Source organism: Bos mutus, chromosome 3, assembly GCF_027580195.1.
Source record: "Bos mutus isolate GX-2022 chromosome 3, NWIPB_WYAK_1.1, whole genome shotgun sequence".
NCBI classification, from domain to species: Eukaryota; Metazoa; Chordata; class Mammalia; order Artiodactyla; family Bovidae; genus Bos; species Bos mutus.
In genome coordinates this window covers 64,712,521-64,735,150 of record NC_091619.1, presented here as the reverse complement: position 1 = coordinate 64,735,150, position 22,630 = coordinate 64,712,521, and the positions used below count along the sequence as shown (strand labels likewise).

The 22,630-nt window shown below is 37.4% G+C and overlaps 1 protein-coding gene and 1 non-coding gene across 7 annotated transcripts in view; both read left to right on the top strand.

Moving 5' to 3' along the window:
• Positions 1-22,630, top strand: part of MIGA1 (mitoguardin 1) — a 77,519-nt gene that overhangs the window by 28,893 nt on the left and 25,996 nt on the right. For all 6 annotated transcript variants that reach the window (XM_070367833.1, XM_070367831.1, XM_070367836.1 and 3 more), the window contains one exon: positions 22,515-22,615. In XM_070367833.1, the coding sequence (XP_070223934.1) occupies positions 22,515-22,615 (101 nt within the window). The remainder of the gene's footprint in view (positions 1-22,514; positions 22,616-22,630) is intronic.
• LOC138987391 (U6 spliceosomal RNA) lies at positions 6,036-6,142 on the top strand. The gene has a single exon (XR_011463866.1). It is a non-coding gene; the product is annotated as a U6 spliceosomal RNA (small nuclear RNA).

The following is a 22,630-nucleotide window of genomic DNA, read 5'->3' as shown; positions in this document are numbered from 1 at the left end:
AAAGAACAAAGAGAAGGATTTTTAAAAGAAGTCAGATGTAAAAGTGGGAATGGAACAACTAGAAAAGATAGCAAAGTGGATAAGCAGCAAAGAAAGCCACAGAGAAAAAGAAGTAGGAAAAATTTATAAATATGAGGAAGGGGACCTGAGACTATTCATGTTTCATTTTAGGAAAGTTGTATTTGCCCTCTCTATTCTAATCTTCTGCTTGCAGTTTCTGTCTGACTTCATGATAAGGATCAGGTAGATGTGTTGTTGTCTACTTATTAGTCTCCTAATATGCATCTCAGATTTTGTTCTGTTTGGCATGCCCAGAGTTTCTTTTTTCTACTGATCATAGCAGTTGGTGGAATCCATCTCTCATTTCTTCAGGTTATCAGTTATAAAAGGTTTTCAGGCTACTGCTCAGGGGGTCTGTGTTGGGTTTACATTGCATCTGGCCAAGAAGACCTCTAGGTAGATGGTTTTATTTCTGGGGCTTCAAGTTGTTTCTGAGGAAGTGCTGTTAATTTGGAACTCTAAATGGGTAGGATTTCTAGAGTGGGACCCATAATCCACCCATCCATTCAGTTAGCTTAGGTTTGTAATAAGTTCCTGACCCCACCCATGTCTTAACTTGAGCTGTCAATGACTATTTGGCTGGCTGGCTTTTCCTTTTCTCTGCAGCCTAACAGTGCCTTGGCCTGTTATTGCCCTGGAGACTCCAGTTGACATGATGCTGTTATATTTTGTTCCTTCTTGGGAATTATTTGAATATTTTGTTATTGCAAGTTTCCATTTTGGAACTTCTGGACTGAAAGAGCTGAATCTATGGCCAGAACTCCAGTAAGGGAGTACTTCTGTTATATCTGTTATTTGCTATTAATCAGGATTGCTCAGAAGTCATTTAACTATCCTCGTCCCCTAAATCCAAATTCATTTTTCACATTTGATATATATTAATGAGAGGCAATTTATTAATAGTCATAAATGAAGAGAGGTTGACAAATGCCTTCAGAGGCTCAGGGGTGAACTTTAACCAAGTATTGATCTGACTTCAGTGAGTACTTTATCATTTTGGAATTTGCTTTGTCTTATTTGATAAAAATTAATTTTTTTTTCTTGTTAAGAATTTGATAGATTTTCAAGGTTGGAAGATTTTTTTTTTTTTTTTTTTTAGCATCATCTAATTCATCTCCTTTCCCCTGAACTTAATATCTAACAATTACCATTGTTTGCATGTCATGTTCTAGGCTCTCTGCTACGGCCCATGGTTCCTTTTCTGGGTCAGGCACAATTCGGAGTAAAAACCATCTCACTTAGTCCTCACAACAGCTTTTATGAGGTAATTATAGTTCTCATCCTCATTTTTCAGATGGGGAGAGAGGTACACAGGTATTAAGTCACTTCCCCAGAGTTACACAGCGACAAAGTGACAGAGCTTAGACTTGGCTCAGACAGCTGACTCTAGAGTCCAGAAGCCACCGTGCTGTATTGTCTCAGCACCTAGAAGACAGATGTGTTCTCTGGATTGGAAGACTGACTATGAACTCTTTGTGGCATAGTTCTCCGTGAGAAATGTTGTTTTGAAGCTTGTAGTCCAGAATCTCCACAGCTGCTGAAGTAAGGAATCTTATTTCTGGTAGTGGTATCATTTGTTTTGTGTGGATCTTCCTTTCCTAGAAATTGATTTCTTCCTCCGTATCTACCTGGAAATCTGCAGTTAACTCATGTGTCTTTCCTCCTCTCTTAGGCTCTCAAGGCAGTCTAGAGAGATTTCACTCATTTAATAGATAGAAGATTTAATCCAGGAACTAATGGAGTGAACTACTCTATTTAACTTGAGGGAATAGGGGGAGAGGGCCCAACTGTGCCAACTGGATTTAGTGTTGTTACTTTAATAAGTTACTCTAATGGATTACCTTTTGGCCCTCATCTGTATAATGACTAAAATTACAGATTGTAGATTCAGACTGATGGAGTCCAAATTCTAGATTCACCATTTATTATTTATGTGATTATATAACTTGTCTAAGCCTCAGCTTCTTCATCTGAAAAATGGGTATATCTTACTTAACAAAATAATTATGAGAATTAAATTATATAACAAATATAAAGTCCAGGGAACAGGGTAGCAATATTTATTGGCTTGGAGTTTGGAACTTCCCTAACACACAGAGGAAGATGATTTTTGCCTCTAGGATAATTGGGCTATGGTTTTTTAGGACCTGATTGAGTCTCTATTGGCTAATTTCAAGGTATTCTCTAAAATTTCTGGTCTGGTGATACCTTTTCCATGTTTTCCAGTGATGCTGTTATTTTCTTCCTGTCTTTTTTTTTTTTGGTTGCACCATGTGGCTTGATTGAATCCATACCCTTGGCAGTTCAGGTGGGGAGTTCCAACCACTGGACTGCCATGGATCCTATCCTTTTTAATGGGCCTTTAGAAAGGAGAAGTAGATCCTTATGCTCTGTCATACTGAACAAGAAATTCTGAACATTATAATTACAGAGCCTAAGAACTGTATTAGTTTTGGGGTTTTTTTGTTTTGCTCTTAAGTTTATTTATTTGTTTTTGGCCGCTCTGGGTCTTTGGTGCTGCACGTGGGCTTCTCTAGCTGCCATGAATGGGGGCTGCTTTCTCGTTGTGGTGCGCAGGCTCTCACTGTGGTGGCTTCCCTCGTGGAACGTGGGCTCTAGGGCCCGGGGCCCGTAGTTACGGCTCACAGGGTTAGTTGCCCTGTGGCTGTGGAATCTTCCCGGACAGGGATGGAACCCATGTTTCCCTGTACTGGCAGGCAAATTCTTAACCCCTGGACTACCAGGGAAGTCCCTACATTAACTAACATTGCTAATGTTGAGCTAATGGTAAGCTGAAACTTAAGTTCTTTGTTGTTATTGTTAGCTATGTTATTTTTGAGTCACTTCTTCCCTCATTTGTTTCTGTGTAGTTGTTTCTTTGGACCCAAGCTTTTAGATGTTATGTTTATTTTTCCTATTCAGTACTAAATTGTCCTTTCTCAAGTCATCATCCTGAATTAAGATAGATTTAGATTTGACATCCCTCTCAGCTTTCTGTCACTTTCTCGTTTGTTCAGTTTGGTCTGCTTGGTCATCAAGGCTCTCATTGAAACCATTAACAAAACATGTTTAAAGGAAGACTTGTTTCCCTTTATTTACAACTTTTGACACAAAATGAGTGGAATTTCCATGCCAAGAAATTCTCCAGTTCTCTGTGGACACCAGTTGGGGTGTCCTGCAATTCCCCTCAGTCAAACACTCAAATACCCAGTGTTAGTGCAGACTCCACAGGTTAAGGGCTTATCTCACAAGAGTGCGCCCCACTCACATGCCAGTTGCAGCGCCAAACCTCTCGTGCTTCTGACCAGTGTTTTTTCTATAAATCACAGGTTCCCACCAATCCCTCCTTAGGCTTGATAGTTTACTATTGATAGGATGGTGCACAGAATTTTGAGAAGCACTTTACTTTCTAGTACTCATTTATTATGAAAGATATAATTAAGCAACAGTCAAGTGGAATAGATGCATAGGGCAAGGTATGGGAAATGGGTGTAGAACTTTCATACCCTCTCCAGACACAGCACTCTCCTTGCACCTGGATATGTTCACCAACCTGGAGCTCTCTAAACTCTATCGTGTTCTTACGGAGGTTCCATTATATAGGCACAGCTAATTAAGTCATCAGCTATTGGTGATTAACTTAATTCTCATCCTTTCTCCCTTTAAGGGTCAGGGTTGGAGTTGAAAGTTCCAATTTTTTTTCTTTTTAATTTATTATTATTGGCTGTGCTGGGTCTTCATTGCTACACGGGCTTCTCTCTAGTTGTGGTGAATGGGGGCTACTCTCTGGCTGTGATGTGTAGGCTTCTCATTGGGGTGGCTTCTCTTATGGAGTGTGGGCTCTAACATACGCAGGCTTCAGTAGTTGCAGCTCCCAGGCTTGAGAGCACAGGGTTAATAGTTGTGACGCATAGGCTTAGTTGCCCCGCAGCGTATGAGATCTTCCCAGATCAGGGGTCGAACCCATGTGTCCTGCATTGGCAGGCCTGTTCTTTACCACTGAGCTACCAGGGAAACCCCAGAAGTTCTAGATTTCTAATCACAGGGTTTATTCCCTTGGTAAACATCCCCCATCCTCCAGGAGTCACCTCATGAGCATAATCTTTGGTTATAGTTGAAAAGGACTTATGAAAAGCACCCCTCTTACCACATCACTCAGGAAATTCCAAGAGTTTTAGAAGTTTTACTGTCACACTTTTTTCATGTTGATCATAAAGAGATCTTAGGATACTTTAATGTATATCATGCCAAAATATATGTATATTTATCTACTTAACTGGTAATTTAAGAAAATATAAATTTTTTTTGAAAAAGAGGCAGATAACAATTCACGGTTTTGGGCAATATTGTCAATGCTGAGATTTTTTGCAGATAGGTATTTGCCATCAAATATTCATGGCTGGTTTTATACTCACTTGCAAATAAATAAATCATTTTAGTTTTCAAAGGCACATATGTCAGATTTTATTGATACAAGAGCCTCAGCAAAACTTACTTCACTAATTTGAGAATTCAGAATATACACAGGGACTCTACTTAATTTCACATTCTCCTGTACTGCTTATAGTGAGTAGTTTTCCATGTTAACATTGTGCACGAGTTTAGAGGACACTTTAAATCCTCCCCAGCATGATCCTTTTAGTATGTTTAAAACTGTCTTAGCATTTTTCTTTTTAGATAGCAGTGTGTTTGTTGAGAGTAAATTGTATCTTCCCATTTCAGCAGATCCAAAAAACTTTTGTCAGTATTTTGAGTTTAGGTAAGTGAAGGGCTTTCCCGGTGGCTCAGCAGAAAAGAATCTTACCTGCAATGCAAGAGACTCAGGTTCCATCCTTAGGTTGGGAAGATACCCTGGAGGAGGAAATGGCAACCCACTCTAGTGTTCTTGCCTGGGAAATCCCATGGACAGAGGATCTTGGCAGTCCATGGGGTCACAAAGCATCATATACACCTGAGTGACTGAGCACACACAAGTTAAGTGAAGCTAATAAATCTAAGATTTAAATTTTAGAGTTAAAAAAAATGTATAGTACGATTCTAACACTGGATTGTGTTGAAATCTTGAAATAGTTACAAGACTATGTATTTACTAAAATTCATTGAATTGTACACTTAAAATGGAGAAGTTTTATGGTTTGTAAATTACACTTCAATAAAACTATTTAAAATACAGTATGATTCTGTTAACTAACTTTAAGTGATTTTTTTGTGTGTGTGAATTTGAAACAATACAAAATAGCACTTTATACTACAAATTTTAAGTAGTACAAATGTCAAGCAATTTATGAATCTCTTAGTTTCCAAGCTGATGGACCTAGTGAATTACAAACCATGTTTACTCTAGGTGGTACCACTTCAGCTGGTAACAGGAATAGAGTATCATATGTCAGTATCTAGACAACCATACTGTTGTTTACATGCATGGGAACTTCTACAAATGGTTTTGATGATTATTGTGCTGTTATTTTTACTTTTATTCTTAAGTTTTTATATTCTGTAATATTGTCATTCCAAGTGGTCATCAAATGTGGTAAAGAAGCTCAAATAACTGCTGACGATCTTGCTGTTAATTTAGTACAAAGCATCCTGGAAGTATTGGAACTAATGCCAAGAAAATAAAGGAGCAGAATTGAACGAGGAGCCCTTTTATTTAAAAAAATGAAAAACCTCTGGGAACTTGGCTTTAAAATCTCAAGCAGTCTAGGGCACCCCTAAGCCAAGCTATCATCTGTGTTAAAATAGAAAATTATTTTTGATGTTTGGGAAGGAACTGATAGTGATACAAAAAACTCTACTACAAATACTTTGTGTTTTTAAAGCATTCTTAACAACATTCTTTAGTATATGTGCTGCTCACTTTGGCAGCCCACTCCAGTACTCTTGCCTGGAAAATTCCATGGACTGAGGAGCCTGGTAGGCTACAGTTCATGGGGTCGCAAAGAGTCGGACACGACTTTTGTGTGTGTGTGTGTGTCAGACACTTTCACTTTCTTTTCACACTAAAATTGGAACAATACAGAGAAGATTAGCATTGCCCCTGCTCAAGGATGACACACAAATTTGTGAAGCGTTCTGTATTTTTAATAGTCAAATTAATGAAAAGAAAACAACAGTAGCTAATAAACTAATAAAAACTATTTGCTTAGTTGCTCAGTTGTATCTGACTCTTTGTGGCCTCATGATCTGTAGCCCGCCAGCCTCCTGTGTCCATGGAATTTTCCAGGCAAGAATACGGTTGCCATTTCCTACTCTAGGGGATCTTCCCGACCCAGGGATTGAACCCACGTCTCTTGGATCTCCTGCACTGGTAGGCAGATTCTTTACCACTACACCAACTAGGAAGCAATAAAAGCTATAAAAGCACCCTCCCCCCAAAAAATATACCCCGAAACAAACTACATTTCCCAGACTCCCTTGTCCTTAGGAATCTTAGTTCGGGTTTCACAAATGAGATAGATTCTTATGAGATTTGGAAAGCAAGAAGAGGCAGTGACCATCTTTCTACAAATTCTGTTTCTGATGATTGAGAGTATTGTGGTTTTCCTGATAAGTATGCTATTTTATAGTAGAAAAAATTGGAGGAAATAAACCTTCACAGATTAAAAAAACCAGACCTTATTATAGTCACTTATTATGCTTTGAAACTATGCTTGGGAAAAGACATACAGCACAGTAGTTGTAAGGCACATTAGTATCCATTTACGTTTATTCTTACAGGAACGTAGCTTTGAATTAGGCAGTGTTTGAATCATGTTTTAAGGCATGAATTCCTTATATAAAATGTAACTACCTGGTATTCTCTAATTCATCTTTTGTCATATTCTGGACTGATACTTCCTTAACTGTTATGGATTAGTGAATCATTATTGGATATAGTTCTGTATTTGCTCTTACACATCAGAAGTTTACTCCTGGCCTAAGCAGTCATTGTTTCTTCTGTTCTTCTGATTATTAAATAAAATGAAGATTTTAGTTCTCTAATTAAAAAAAAAAGTTTTCCTTCTTCACTTAGGAGAGACTGTTTAACGTTAAACGACAGGTGTTGAAATCACTAGAGGGCAGCACATTTTATCTGAGAGTGGCACACCTATGACGCATAAATGCCATTCTGGGTTGTTCATAGCACTGGGAGTTAAATTTAGGTCACCACTCACTCTCTTTCTGGCATGTTCCGTATACACCTGCTACTGTAACTCATAGTGAGACAGAGCCAGGAGGTTATGCACAGAGACTTGAAATAACATTAGCGTACGTTTCCATTTGAGTGTGAGTTCTAGCTAACAGCACATAGTTAACATTTATTTGCAGTTTTTCTTTTTCAGATAATCGTTAAATTATAATTGTTAAACTATTATTTTGTTATTGTAATTTTTGAAGGCTCACCCAAAAAACTCCAGTATGTTTTCAGTTGTAGACAGTATAGCGTAGTAGTTCAGGACATGGGCTTTGGAGTTAAACAAACATGGATTCAGATCCCGGCTCTCCCACTCTTACTAGCTGTGAAACCTAAGCAGGCCTTGACCTTTCTTAGATTCATCTCCTTCATCTGTAAGCTGGAGGAATGCATTAGGATCAGCTTCATAGAACTGTGAAGATTAAGTGAGATAACATGCATGTTGTATTTAGCACTAGTACATGGTAAACACTTGCTGTGCTTTCATATATATTCTCACATTTTTATGAGGCCTGTTCTAAGATTGTTTAAGAGTCCACCATAGAGTCCACCTAATGATCTCCCACTCATATCAGTCTGTTCTCTCAAGTGGCGAACTGTATTGCGTCCTTATCATTTCTTTGACGTTCTTTTAGTTTGAAGCATGTAAAATTTCCAGTATTTGATCCTATTTGCCCTATGAAACAAGCAATAAGATGAAATGCCATTGACTTATCACCCCGTATGTATTCTTGTCCAGTTTATACATTTGACTCTTTCTTAGCTTGTTAGAAGATCAATCTTAATAGAAGATTAATCTTAAAATATGAATTTTGTGTCCTGGTTGTTCCTGTAATTATTGCACTTTTGAGGTTCAGTCATGTTGGTGTAGCAGAAACAAACTCATTTCTAATGCTTGGGACTTTACACGTGGGATCTTTTCAAGATATATATTCCTTCTGTTACTGATGGAAATTTTGTTTCTGTGTAATTAGTTCTCTGCATAAATCTTTCTTGAATAGGCTTTTATTTTTAAAAATTCATGGTTACTGGTAGGTGATATCACATGTCCATAACTTTTTTTACATGATATTATTCAGGTATATTGCAGGAAGGATTTATTTATTTCTGGAAATTAATTTGACTTTTTCTCATAATAATAACATACATTTCATTTCCTGAAACAAAGTATTTAGCCCATGTTCAAAGTTATTTACTTGGGAAGGTAAAAAAGATGCCCCTTATAAATCTTTTTCTTTGTGTTAGAAAATTGCCATCTGAAGGACAAATATTTTGTCGAAGTATTTATTCTAGATATAGCTAAGATTACTGATTTTCCTTACTTCTTGATCTTGCCATATGCAAAGGAGGAAAGCAAGAAGTGATAATGAATATACTCCTTGCCAGCACATCCAGTTATCTAGTTCAGTTCAGTTTAGTTCAGTCGCTCAGTCGTGTCCGACTCTGCGACCCCATGAATCACAGCACACCAGGCCTCCCTGTCCATCACCAGCTCCCGGAGTTCACTCAGACTCACAGCCATCGAGTCAGTGATGCCATCCAGCCGTCTCATCCTCTGTCGTCCCCTTCTCCTCCTGCCCCCAATCCCTCCCAGCATCAGAGTCTTTTCCAATGAGTCAGCTCTTTGCATGAGATGGCCAAAGTACTGGAGTTTCAGCTTTAGCATCATTCCTTCCAAAGAAATCCCAGGGCTGATCTCCTTCAGAATGGACTGGTTGGATCTCCTTGCAGTCCAAGGGACTCTCAAGAGTCTTCTCCAACGCCACAGTTCAAAAGCATCAATTCTTCTGTGCTCAGCCTTCTTCACAGTCCAACTCTCACATCCATACATGACCACAGGAAAAACCATAGCCTCGACTAGACGGACCTTTGTTGGCAAAGTAATGTCTCTGCTTTTGAATATGCTATCTAGGTTGGTCATAACTTTCCTTCCAAAGAGTAAGTGTCTTTTAATTTCATGGCTGCAGTCACCATCTGCAGTGATTTTGGAGCCCAAAAAAATAAAGTCTGGCACTGTTTCCACTGTTTCCCCATCTATTTCCCATGAAGTGATGGGACCAAATGCCATGATCTTAGTTTTCTGAATGTTGAGCTTTAAGCCAACTTTTTCACTCTCCTCTTTCACTTTCATCAAGAGGCTTTTTAGTTCCTCTTCACTTTCTGCCATAAGGATGGTGTCATCTACATATCTGTCAATTCTACCTCCATAATATAGCTGTCATTTGTTCTCCTTTCTCTGCACTCTCATTATATTTTGCTTGGATTTAAGAATCCTCCAATAGGGTTCCTGCCTCCCATCTCTCCCCCCAGGAAATCTGTACCTTGTTTCTGAAGTTATCTTGATGCAAAACTCTCATCTTGTCACTCCCAGGTTCTTAGATCACTTTTCTGATTCTATTTGTTTTACTGTTTCCCATATATTCCAGCTAGGCTATATCTTCCAAAACTGAAATTCTTCTCTAAGATTGTAGTTTTATAATCAACTCTAGGTTTTTATTAAATTTACCATATATTTCTTTTTCTTTTTTTCTTTTTTACTGATACTCTTCCTTTGCATAATTAAACATGCTGTGAATCATTTTTTTCCGCCTATTGTGGAATTGGTTAGAAGCTGATTTTTTAAAATGTATATTATTACTCTGTTTTTTGTTTTAAACATTTGGATAAATAGTGGCCTCAGTACCATTCATTGAATGATGTGTTCTGTTCTTACTGATTTGAAATACACCCTCTCGTATGTAAAGTTGTTTTATATGTGTGTCTTCTCTGGACTCTCTTGTTTTGTTCTGTTTATCTGTTTCTGCATTGGTTTCTAGTATCTTAATTACTATAGCTTTATGAAGTTTTATAATGAGTCTGGATACCTGGTAGGGTGAGTTAATTCACTGCTTTTTTAGAACTGCTTTGGCTATTCTTAAGCCCTTTGCTTTTCCCTGTGAAGTTTAGGACAGCTTGATATTTACATTTGAGTGTTATCAGCATCAACAATATTTTGGATACCAGTAATAAAAAATTAGAAAATGAATTCAGAAAAACTACCGTGTACAATGACAACAAAACTATAAGAGACCTAGGAATAAAGATATATAAGACCTGTATGGAGAAACCATAAAAAATTATGAAAGACATACAAGATTTAAGTAAATAAAGAGCCATATTATGTTTGTAGATGGAAACGTTAATGTAATGAAGATGTAAATTTTTCATAATACTAGGTCACCTTATGAAGTTGACCTAACATAACCAAAATCTCAAGAGGCGTTTTCATGAAGCTTGACAAGCCATCCTAAACTTCACAGGGAAAAGCAAAGGGCTTAAGAATAGCCAAAGCAGTTCTTAAAAAGCAGTGAAAAGGCTATGGTTTTTCCTGTGGTCATGTATGGATGTGAGAGTTGGACTGTGAAGAAGGCTGAGCACCGAAGAATTGATGCTTTTGAACTGTGGTGTTGGAGAAGACTCTTGAGAGTCCCTTGGACTGCAAGGAGATCCAACCAGTCCATTCTGAAGGAGATCAGCCCTGGGATTTCTTTGGAAGGAATGATGCTAAAGCTGAAACTCCAGTACTTTGGCCACCTCACGCGAAGAGTTGACTCATTGGAAAAGACTCTGATGCTGGGAGGGATTGGGGGCAGGAGGAGAAGGGGACGACAGAGGATGAGATGGCTGGATGGCATCATTGACTCGATGGCCGTGAGTCTCAGTGAACTCTGGGAGTTGGTGATGGACAGGGAGGCCTGGCGTGCTGCTATTCATGGGGTTGCAGAGTCAGACACGACTGAGCGACTGATCTGATCTGATCTGATCTGATTATCAGCAACCCTTGTTAACTCATATTAGTTGCACCACTAGTAATTTGTCATAGGTTCTTTTGGAATTTTTATCTAGACCGCATATCTGCAAATGATAGCCCGTTTATTTTCCTTCTTTTCAACTCTTTTGCTTTTTTTCCAACCTTTGTGTGTTCCTTTCTTTCTTCCAGACTTCCCCCGTCCCGCCCACACCGCCCCCCCCCCCCCCACCTTACTGCTCTGGACAGATTCTTAGAGTCTTTTTGCCTCTGAAGAGCTGTTTACAAAGGAAGACTGTGAGTTAGCTGGCCTGCTACACAGAATCAAAGACTGTGCCTCTATTGCTGTAGCCTCCCAGTTAGGTACAAGAGCATTTACGTAGGGACTTGTGAAGACTGCTAAGGTGAATTACAGCTTAAAAGTCAACTTGCAACTATTTATTTAATTGTTTATTATATGCTTTATGTGTGATGACATGCAGATGAAATAAGGACTAACGTGCCTGTTTTCAGGTTATTTGTGGTCTGATTGGCAGTTAGAAAGCAATATCATATAAATTAGTATAAACCTCAGTGAGCTATTTTGTAAAACACAGAGCTTAAGCTCCTTCTACAAAGCAGAAGACCCTTCTTTTATCTTTCCCACCTCCATTCTTTCCCATACTTCCGAACCGAAGTGCCCTCAGCCTGCTTAAGAGCCTAAGATAACTTAAAAGTAAACAGATCTGGTTTGGGACATGTGGTTATCGTTGGTTATCTGCTGCTGTTTTTACTGAATATCTCTGAAATTTATTTGGAGACTCATATATCATGAGAATCAGATATCTACAGTACTGTCTTCTGCATGATTATACTTTTCTCCTTTCAATTCAGTTCAGTTCAATCTCTCAGTCGTGTCTGACTCTGCGACCCCGTGGAGTGCAGCATGCCAGGTCTCCCTGTCCATCACCAACTCCCAGAGTCTACTCAAACTCATGTCCATTGAGTCAGTGATGCCATCCAACCATCTCATCCTCTGTGGTCCCCTTCTCCTCCTACCTTCAGTCTTTCCCAGCATCACGGTCTTTTCCAATGAGTCAGTTCTTTGCATCAGGTGGCCAAAGTGTTGCAGTTTCAGCTTCAGCATCAGTCCTTCCAGTATTTTGTAAGTTTTGTGACATGGTTGTAGGGACTTGCCTGGCAGTCCAGTGGTTAGGACGTTGCACTTGCACAACAGTGTACCCACGTTCCATCTCTGGTTGGGAAGCAAAATGCACCGTGTGGCCAAAAAAAACAAGTGGCTGAAAATGAGTAGTAGATTCACAAATGTTTATTTCAGTATTTTGATTCAAAATATTATACACACCTATGCTATGTATAGTTTTTGTACATGTCAAATATTGTATAATGAAAGTATATATATCTATTGTATTAAACAGAAATTTATGTTATTTGAATTATTTTGGAAAAAAAGTTAGACTTTAGTTGATCACAACAACTAATGAGAGATTGGTAGACTATGGGATTAAAACCTGACACCAAGGAATGCTTTATGTTTTAGGAGACTTTTCTTATCTTCATATCATGCAGAGTGTACACCAATACATGGTTTGGTAGTTTGTTTCTGTAACAGTGCATTGAGGAAGTAAGGCTATTTTTTACTCACTTTGGTTAGACTATTAGGGCAGGACCAAAATGCTGAATTTAATACGAGTGTAAAAATAAACCTGATTAATGACAGATGAAGCTTGTTTACAGTTTCTTGGGCACATTATTTAGTTGATATGTTTTACAGCAAACATAATTTAAGGAATCTCTATTTTAGATCTCTTCTAAAATTAATTGGGCTTTATAGTTTGCTTACATTTCTCTCTTTTTTAAATTGAAGTATAGCTGATTTACAGTATTGTGTTAATAACTGCTATACAGCAAATTCTTCCCAGGTAGTGCTAACGGTAAAGAACCTGCCTGCCAACGCAGGGGACGCAATAGAAACGGGTTCGATCCCTGGGACAGGAAGATTCCCTGGAGAAGGAAATGGCAACCCACTCTAACATTCTTGTCTGGGAAATCCTATGGACAGAGGAGCCTGGTGGCTCTAGTCTATGGAGTCACAAAAAGTTGGAGACGATTGAAGCAAATAAGCAAAGATACAGCTAATTATCTCAATTATACATATATATATATATGTGTGTGTATATATATATATGTATATATATAGATAACATACACATATATGTGTGTATATATATATAACATACACATTCTTTTTCACTATGGTTTATCACAGAATATCGAATATAGTTCCCTGTGATCTAAGTAGGACCTTGTTGTTTATCCATTCTATGTATACTAGCTTGCGTCTGCTAATCCCGAACTCCGGAGAAGGCAATGGCACCCCATTCCAGTACTCTTGCCTGGAAAATCCCATGGACGGAGGAGCCTGGTGGGCTGCAGTCCATGGGGTCGCTGAGAGTCGGACACGACTGAGCGACTTCACTTTCACTTTTCACTTTCATGCATTGGAGAAGGAAATGGCAACCCACTCCAGTGTTCTTGCCTGGAGAATCCCAGGGACGGTGGAGCCTGGTGGGCTGCCTTCTATGGGGTCGCACAGAGTCGGACACGACCGAAGCGACTTAGCAGCAGCAGCAGCAGCAGCAGCAATCCCAAACTCCCACGCCTACCCTCTCCCACCCCCTCCCTCTTGGCACCACCAGTCTATTCTCTATGTCCATGATTCTATTTCTGTTTCATATATAGGCTCATTTGTGTCATATTTTAGATTTCTTTTATAAGTGATAGCATATAGTATTTGTCTTTCTGACTTACTTCACTTAATATGATAATCTCTAGTTGCATCCATGTTGCTGTATGTTTACAGATTCTATAAAGAATAGTATGTGTTTGCAATAGCTGTGTTAGAAGGCAACTCTGAAACCATGAGTTTGATAAGTGTTGATTTTTTTGGCTAAAGCAAAGGACTTTGAAATTCTTTCATAGTGATGTGTATGAATAAATTATAAATTTAGCCCTTAGAAACAAACCAGGAATTTTTGTAGCTTAACAGCATCACTGCATATTTCAGATATGTGTTTAGGCCTTTTTATAATCTATTTTTTTTAACAGAATGAACTCAGAGTCTTAGGGCTGGAATATTTATTTAGTCAACGTTTGATTTCCTGGTGTATGTCAAACACGGTATAAGACACTGGAGGGACTAGAGTGAAGAAGCTCTCACTCTTGCTTTTAGGCAACCCAGAATTTGTCTTTGAAGATAGGCATTAAATTTTTTTATTTTAATAAAAAAGTGCTGTAATAATGTGTTTAGAAGGTGCTCTGGAGGTGTCATACAGAAGTGTGCTTGCAGAAGGTCCATCAGGAATAGGAAAAAAGGTTTTTCCCAGTGGAGGGAACAACATGGGTCAAGGTGGAAAGTGGGGCCTGTTTAGGGAACTGTAAGTTGTTTGATACATCTTGGGAACACAGTGTAAGTAAGAGAGTGGTGGGAAAGGAATCTAGAAAGGTGGGCAGAAGATAAATCTTGAAAGTCTTTGTTTTATACATTTAGGCCAAAGGGAGCCGCTGAGAATGATAAGAAGTCATTTAATTAAATTTACCTGTTTGCAGGAGATTGTGGGAGCATTTACTGATACAGTTTAAGTATTTTATCCATCTTTCTTTCTCCTTACTTATGCATAGGACTTCATTGAGACAGGGAAAATTAGGGATTTTTCCAGCCTAGTACTGACTGTTGAAGAAGGAAATGGCAACCCACTCCAGTATTCTTGCCTGGAGAATCCCAGGGACAGAGGAGCCTGGTGGACTGCCATCTATGTGCGGTGGTCGCACAGAGTTGGATGTGACTGAAGTGACTTAGCAACAGCAGCAGTACTGACTGTACATATTTTCTGGCAGAGAACAGGAAAAGCTGTAAAGTGGGACCTCCTGACCACTAGAGAAATGTTTTTCTTCTTTCTGGTAAGCAGCCAGGTAGAACACTTAGTGAGATTGAAAGAGCTGGCAGCAAGAGGAAATAACCTCAACCTATTGTCTTATGTCAAACGTCAGACAGTTGACGCTTTAAGACCTCGTCCCTTTCCTTCCATGCAGAATCACTGTGGTCAGAGGATAAACTCCCTGAGGGTTTATTTTTAGGAGGTGACATGAATTACGGGCTTAACTTGTATACTCAGACTTCTAAATATATATACTGCAAATTGCAGAACACATGAGAAATTTGCCCCATAACTTCCTGTCATGCATTAAGGCTCATAATCCTAATTTCAAAATGTTTAATAATACTACAAAATGAAGTCTAACTGGGGTTTACAAGTCAAAATAGGTTCAGAGATGAAAGCAGTATAATGAAAATTGCTGGGGTGCCACATAAAAAGGAAATCCCTGCTTCTTGACTTTGCTTTTTATGTATTCAAGTTATATCTTACCCACTTGGATTTTGAAGTGCAGGACCTACACTAACCCATCCAAGACCTTTGTTTGATGTAGATAAAGGCCTATGTAGCCCCTTGGGAGTGGGCTTCCCTCATGGCTCAAAGAATCTGCCAATGTAGGAAATGCGGGAAGATCCCCGGAGAAGGGAAGGGCAACCTGCTCCAGTATTCCTGCCTAGGAAAGCCTATGGACAGAGGAGCCTGATAGGCTACAGTCCATGGGATTGCAAAAGAGTCAGACATGACTAAGCAACTATACAACAACAGGCCCTTGGGAAGGGCACCTTTGTGATAAGAAAAAGTCCATCTTCCAGGATAATATAGGCCCAAGATGTGAGCTAGAGTTCGCCTCCTTTGTCCCATTGACTAGGGACCTTTTGTGTAGTGTACAGATTGACTAGCAGTGCTAGTCGCCCCATTAAAGTCTCTATAACATCGGACTTACCCTTTATTACTTTTTGCCCTTTAGGTTATCCAGTTACTTCTCTCTTCTCCTAAAAAAAGATATAAAATGCTGTTATTCCTTTTTCTTTTCTTCTGTTACTCGTTTTGCATCAGCAGCTGTATTTCCCAGTTAGGAAATCACAGTTGTTTCATTGGCCAATCATGGCGTCTAAGAAGTTTTGATAAGTAGGGGAAGCCAGAGACAACTGTTGTGGAAACATTGAGCAGTGCCGTAGTATGGGGCTGCTTTGTGCATGTGTTGTTTCATATAGGCAAAATTGTGTACGTGATGATAAAGTAAGACTTGATTTGATTAGATAGCCTTTCTTTTGTTTTAGGAGATTTCATTGTTATTCTTTTCAGTGTTAAGGCTCATCAAGGGAAAAATCAAGAAAATATCATGTTAGCTCACTTAACTATTCCTCTTTCTGAAATTGTGTTTTTTTTTCCTTCCAGTTTTATTGAACTGTAATTGACATATAGCACTGTGTAAGTTTAAGGCATACCGAATAATGATTTGACTTACATACATCATAAAATGATTACCACAGTAAGTTTAGCAAACATCCATCATCTCATATTGGTGCAAAATTAAAGAAACAGAAAAAAGTGTTTTTTCATTGTGATGTGAACTCTTAGGATTTACACTCTTAACAACATTCATATATAACATACAGCAGTGTTAATTATATTTATCATGTTGTACATTACATAACTCGAAATTTGTATCTTTGACTACCTTCATCCAATTCCCCCCACCCCATTGTTTTTGGTTTTTGTATTCCACTTTGTTTTTAGTATTAAAATAAATGAGAATAAAAAATTATCCTCAGTATGGATGGAACAGATAGTCATACAGGGTAAACAACAGCAGTCATTTTCTAGATTTCTTAATTATTTTAACAGATTATAGAAGATTCTGGAAAATAGCTTGTCTTGTCAGCAGCGGACCTTTTCCATTTTTAATAAAACCGTAGAAAAGACAAGGTTCCAAATCATATTTTAACTGCTAAAAATCATCTGGAGAATAGCTGCTGACATAGAAGTCAGATGACATTGAGACATTTGGCAGACATCCTCTTCTTGCTGGTGTTACAAAATCCACAGTGGACAGCCTGGATTTGAAAAGAAGAGTGGCATCTTTGGAATCTCCACTAGAATCTGTTGAAGTTAAAATAAAGCTGATGCCTTCTAAGTGACATAAAATGGACCATGTCTGGGGATGGCAAAAGTGAGACATGTTGAAAACCCACTTGGATTGGTTTAAAGAAAATAGATCCAGGCCTAAGGTTCCAAGTTCCAGAGCTGAAGTGTCTTCTGATTTTTTCCTTTTATAACTTTCAAGCAAATTCTACCTTGGAAAAAAACTTAAGTAATATGTGAATTATGAGATTGTGAAAGGAGGAGGAAGGCTTGACTCCAGTCAGATTTTTGGCCTAAGCTATTTGACTATTTAGTTAAAAGTAAACATTATTCTTTCAGTGTTCTTCCAGAGAAGAACATAGTTTATGTCTGTGTATGAATATTTTAAAAGTTCTGGGTGATTGAGACATGTAAAAAAAATGTTCTTAAAAATGTTAGAATTACTATTTAAGAAGGTTAAAAAAAGAAAAGCTGTTCCTCTAAGAGCCAGTGAGGTAACCCATGGTACATTTTTTTGTATTTAGACATCCAATTATGTGAAAAGCTTTTTTTTAGGTACTTCTAAGGTTAATGATGAATCCTTAAGGGGCTTAAGCTGCATATTTCAGGTTTATAGTATCATAAGTTTAATTAATTCAATATATGGAAACATAAGAATTTTAACAGTGCTCTCAAAACAAGATAAAGTCATATAACAGGCAAAATGACCCAGGAAAAATATAGGAGAGGCTCAACAATTAGCATTGGCTCAGTCATGTCCGACTCTTTGTGACCCCATGGACTCTAGCCCGCCAGGCTCCTCTGTCCATGGGAATCTCCAGGCAAGAATACTGGAGTGGGTTGCCATGCCCTCCTCCAGGGGATCTTTCGAACCCAGGGATCAGACCCAGGTTTTCTGTGTTGCAAGCAGCTTCTTTACCATCTGAGCCACCAGGGAAGCCCTCATAGCCCGGAATCTGGTGTCAAATGACCTGAGTTTGAATCCTGCCGTTCCATTTCTAAATGGTGTGACTATAGGCCAAGTTACTTGACCTTCCTGTCCCTTAACTTTTTGATAATAAAAAAAAAAAGAGTACCTACCTTAAAAAGGTAGGATTATTGTGAGAATTATTAGATAATATATGTGAAACGTGTATTTGGTTTCTGGAGTTTAGTATGTGCAAAATAAATGTTTATTAATCACAATTTTATTGTTACAGTTAGATTACACACCTCATAATTTGTCTTCTTCCTGAGAATAGTTCATTATCTCCACCTAAAAATTCTCACTTAAAATTTGAAAACAATCATTAAATAGCAAAGAAAAATCAGTGAGCTTGGAGAAGAAAGCTTGTGAGTGGTACACACGCGTGGCATTAGACTCTGCTATTGCTACTGGTGTTTCCCTAGAGGGTGCTCTTTTCAGTTTGCTCTTGTACTTAACCAGACTTACCAGATTTTTTGACGTTTTGAATTTAGCATCATTTAGATACTTATTCTATCAGGGAATAAAATTCATATCTAATAATAATTTACAGCTTCATTGTGGACATTGAAATATGGAAAGTATTTTGTTTTTTTCAGCCATCAGGGGCCAAGATCCATAGATATCATTTTTCTTTCCTTTTATTTAAACCCTTAGAAGAACTGTGCACAAAACAAAATATCACAGTGATTTATCATACCCTCTTGTGTACCTGTTAGAAGATAGAAAAATAAAGCATTGCCAGCTCCCTAAAAGATTCTTCTGTACCCCCTCCCAATAAATACCCTTACTACCAACCCCCCAAATTAGCCCCCTGTCCTGAAGCTCATGCTAATTACTTTCTGGCTTTTCTTTATAGTTTTACCAATCAAGTGTGTAGTCCTGATCACTCTTATTTAGTTTTGCCTGTTTTTTTAAATTTTATTTGAATGAAATCATGCATAACATTTTTTACTTAACATGTTGTGAAATTCACTTGTGTTCCTGCATGTAGCAGCAGTTCATTCAGTTTTATTGTTGTATAGTATTTAATTGTATAAATACACCACAGTTTGTGTATTCTGTGGTAGACGGATAGTTGTTTTCTTTCCAGTTTGGGGTTACTGTAATCAGTGCTGTTATGAATATTTCTGTGCATTTAAGCACGTATTTCTGTAAAACACACCCAAGGAGAGAATTGCAAAGTCATAAGAATGCAATCTTGAACTTTGATAGATAATGGCCAAACTTTCCACAGTGGTTTTATCAGCTGTTTCTACCAGTGATGTGTAAGTTTCATTGTTGTATACCCTTAACAAAAAAATGGCCATTTTTTCCTCAAATTGATCATTCTGGTAGATGTGTAATGATATCTTATGGTTTTAGCATTTTTTTCCTAAGAAGAATTTGGTAAGAATTTTCTAAAACTATTGACTAAGATGAAGCCTTTGGTTTTTAATTTTCCTTGCTTTCCATGTCTTTTAATAATTAAGTTAATGATACTTTTAGAAAATGTATTTTAAATTTTAAAACTACATGAAAGCAGTTAATTTGAGATATTACCCAATATTCTTTCTTTATACTTTTTGCTGGCTTATCTAAAAAACAGATGTATTATTTCTCTTCATAATTATTAAGCTGCCATTCCAGGAATCATAACAATTACTGAAATGAGAAGTATGGTCTGTGGTTTATGAAGTTGAGTTTAATGAATAAAACTTTCCAATTCCTCTGAGCCATTTTTCTTTGTTAGCTTTTTTTAAAAATAAAGTACAACCATGGTAACTCATCTGGATGACATTGAATGGCTAGTTACTGTTGAGTGAAGTAAAACAGACTTTTAACAGCTCCTGGGTAATGTCTGAAAGGTAAAGTGACATAAGATAAATGTCTGTGTTCCACTCCGAAAATAGCAAAAGGCATATGGAACCAAGATTTAACTTAGTTGACTTGTAACTTAATCCCACTTTAATTATGCTTTTGGGATAATGAAGGTTGTACTATGATTTCTTTTTGCAGAATTAGTACCAACAATGGGAAATAATTAAGAAGATAAAAGTTGGAAAGTTGTGAATGCTGATTTAATTTTGTGAATAATTTTCAAAAAGCATACATACATTGAAAAGAGAATATTGGAAATTTTTCGGGATAACTGAGTGCCCCAAATAATAGTATTACAGCTATTTATAAGTGTAAAACAATTTATTCTCAAGCTTGAAAAAATTTTAAATTCCTAAAAGGACTTGTGTTTTTGAAAATAGAATAATTTAACCTCAGATTTTGTTCTGTTAATAGTTATTTATTAGTAGGATTTTGAAGTGAGAAGTTAGGTATTTTAAAAGGATTGATGTAAGCTTTATTGGAAAACAATTATAACTTAAATTTGGAAGATAAATAGTTAAAATGTCAACCATGGTCCCACCAAATGTAAAGCAGAAAAAAATATGCTATGTGTATTTATACTTAATTGATAGGAATTGATGAACTTTGTCCCAATTTGCTCTTCTGCTTGGCTTAGAGATTATAATACAGATTGGTTGGAAATCTTTTGAATTTCAACTAAATTAATGGTTTGGACTGTTTTAAAAACTTTACACTTCCTGTAGAGAATCACAAAATGTCTATTTTCTGGTATTTGGGGGTTGTAAATGGGATTTGGAACATTTATGGTAAAGATAATGAACTTTATTTGGGGAAAAATGATGGAATAGAAATCTGGATGAATGAAAGCCAAAGATTTCTGATTTCTTTTCAAAGAAGATAAAGTATCTGACACACTTAGCAGATTGAAAATGAAAATAAAAATCTGTATATTTTGTTCTTTGCTTTTTTATTCTTGTGATAGAATTTGAAGAGTATCACTTGCTTGCTACAGTGTAGTCAGATCTATAAACAGGTATTGAATTTGTTTGAAAATATAATTTCTTTAAACTTCGTTTTATGTTGGAATATAGTTGATTAGCAATGTTGTGATAGTTTCAGGTGTACAGCAAAGTGATTGTTATACATACACATGTTTCTATTCTTTTTCAAATTCTTTTCCCATTTAGGTTGTTACATAATATTGAGCAGAGTTCCCTGTGCTATACAGTAGGTCCTTGTTGGTTATCCATTTTAAATACAGCAGTGTGTATGTGTCAATCCCAAACTCCCAATGTATACCTCCCCCATCCCCCAACCATAAATTCAGTCTCTGAGTCTTTCTGTTTTGTAAGTTCATTTGTAAGATTTATTTTGCATATAAGCAGTATCATACATATTTTTCTTTTTCTGACTTATTTCACTCGGTACAACAATCTCTAGGTCCATTCCTGTTGCTGCAAATGGCATTATTTCATTCTTTATAATGGCTGAGTAATATTCTATTGTATATATGTACTACATCTTCTTTATCCATTCCTCTGCTAGTGGACAATTGAAGTTGTTTCCATGTCTTGGCTATTATAAACAGTGCTGCATTGACCATTGGGGTGCATGTATCCTTTCGGACCATGTTTTTCTCTGGATGTGTATGCTCAGGAGAGGTATTGCAGGATGATATGGTAGTTCTGTTTTTAGTTTTTAAAGGAATTTCTGTACTATTCTCCATAGTGGCTGTACCAATTAAAGTGTAACATCAACAGTTAAGATTCCGGATGATAGTATGTGAAGATACTGACATCCACATTCAGAATGCTAGGTGTTGGCAATAGGTAGCCTGACTTGGTATGGTCAAATTAATCATTTAGAAATGCCTTTAAGCTTTTTTAATCCTTTGAAATCATTGTGGGGAATTCCCTGGCAGTCCAGTGGTTAGGACGCTGTGCTCTGACTGTCAAGGGCCCAGATTCAACCCCTGGTTGGGGAACTAAGAGCCGTAAGTCACTGCGCTGTGGCAAAAAAATAAATAAATAAAAATAAAATCATGAGGGCAGTTATATTTGACCCTCAGGTAAGCAGAATCAACATCAGTGAGCTACCCTGATCACTTTAGGCCTTTCAGTGTTTTAAAGTAGACCCTAAAGACTAAAATCTTCCTGAGTTATTTTAATTGGTTGGTTTATCACAGATGACTAGCCAGATAACATTTTATGCTGATAGCTCATTTAATGTAAATGAACCTGCCAGTTATCTCAGTTTGGGTAAGGCCACTTGCAATTTAAATTGCTGTGTTTCAGACTACCTGTGGTATAACATATTCTGATTTACCATGCTTGGTAGATAATCAACTCCAGTTATTATATACCAATTTATTATTTACTCAAAAGCTTTAAAAATCTGAAATAGTTTTATCTCTTTTAAAAATAAAAGTGCCTCCTGTGTACTATATAGTACTTTTTTCTCTGCTTGGTGGTGTTCAGCATCAGTTTGAAGCACTTTGAGAGTCTTGTTAGAGTATATCCCATCAGTTTGTATTGTTTTTCTTTTAGATTCCAGAATTCTAATAAAGACTGAAGTTTAAACAAAAAATAGAAAAAATCAACAATAGAATATGAAATATGGCAATGACAAGGAATGTCAACTTCTGAGCTTTTTGCCTTTTCTTTTCAGATAAAGATACAGATGTCACCATGAAAGGGAATGCGGATGACTTCAGCCTGAGAGACACCCTGAGTGTCGCATCAACCGATTCCTTTACTTCAACAGCAGAGGTAGGACATGTGTGT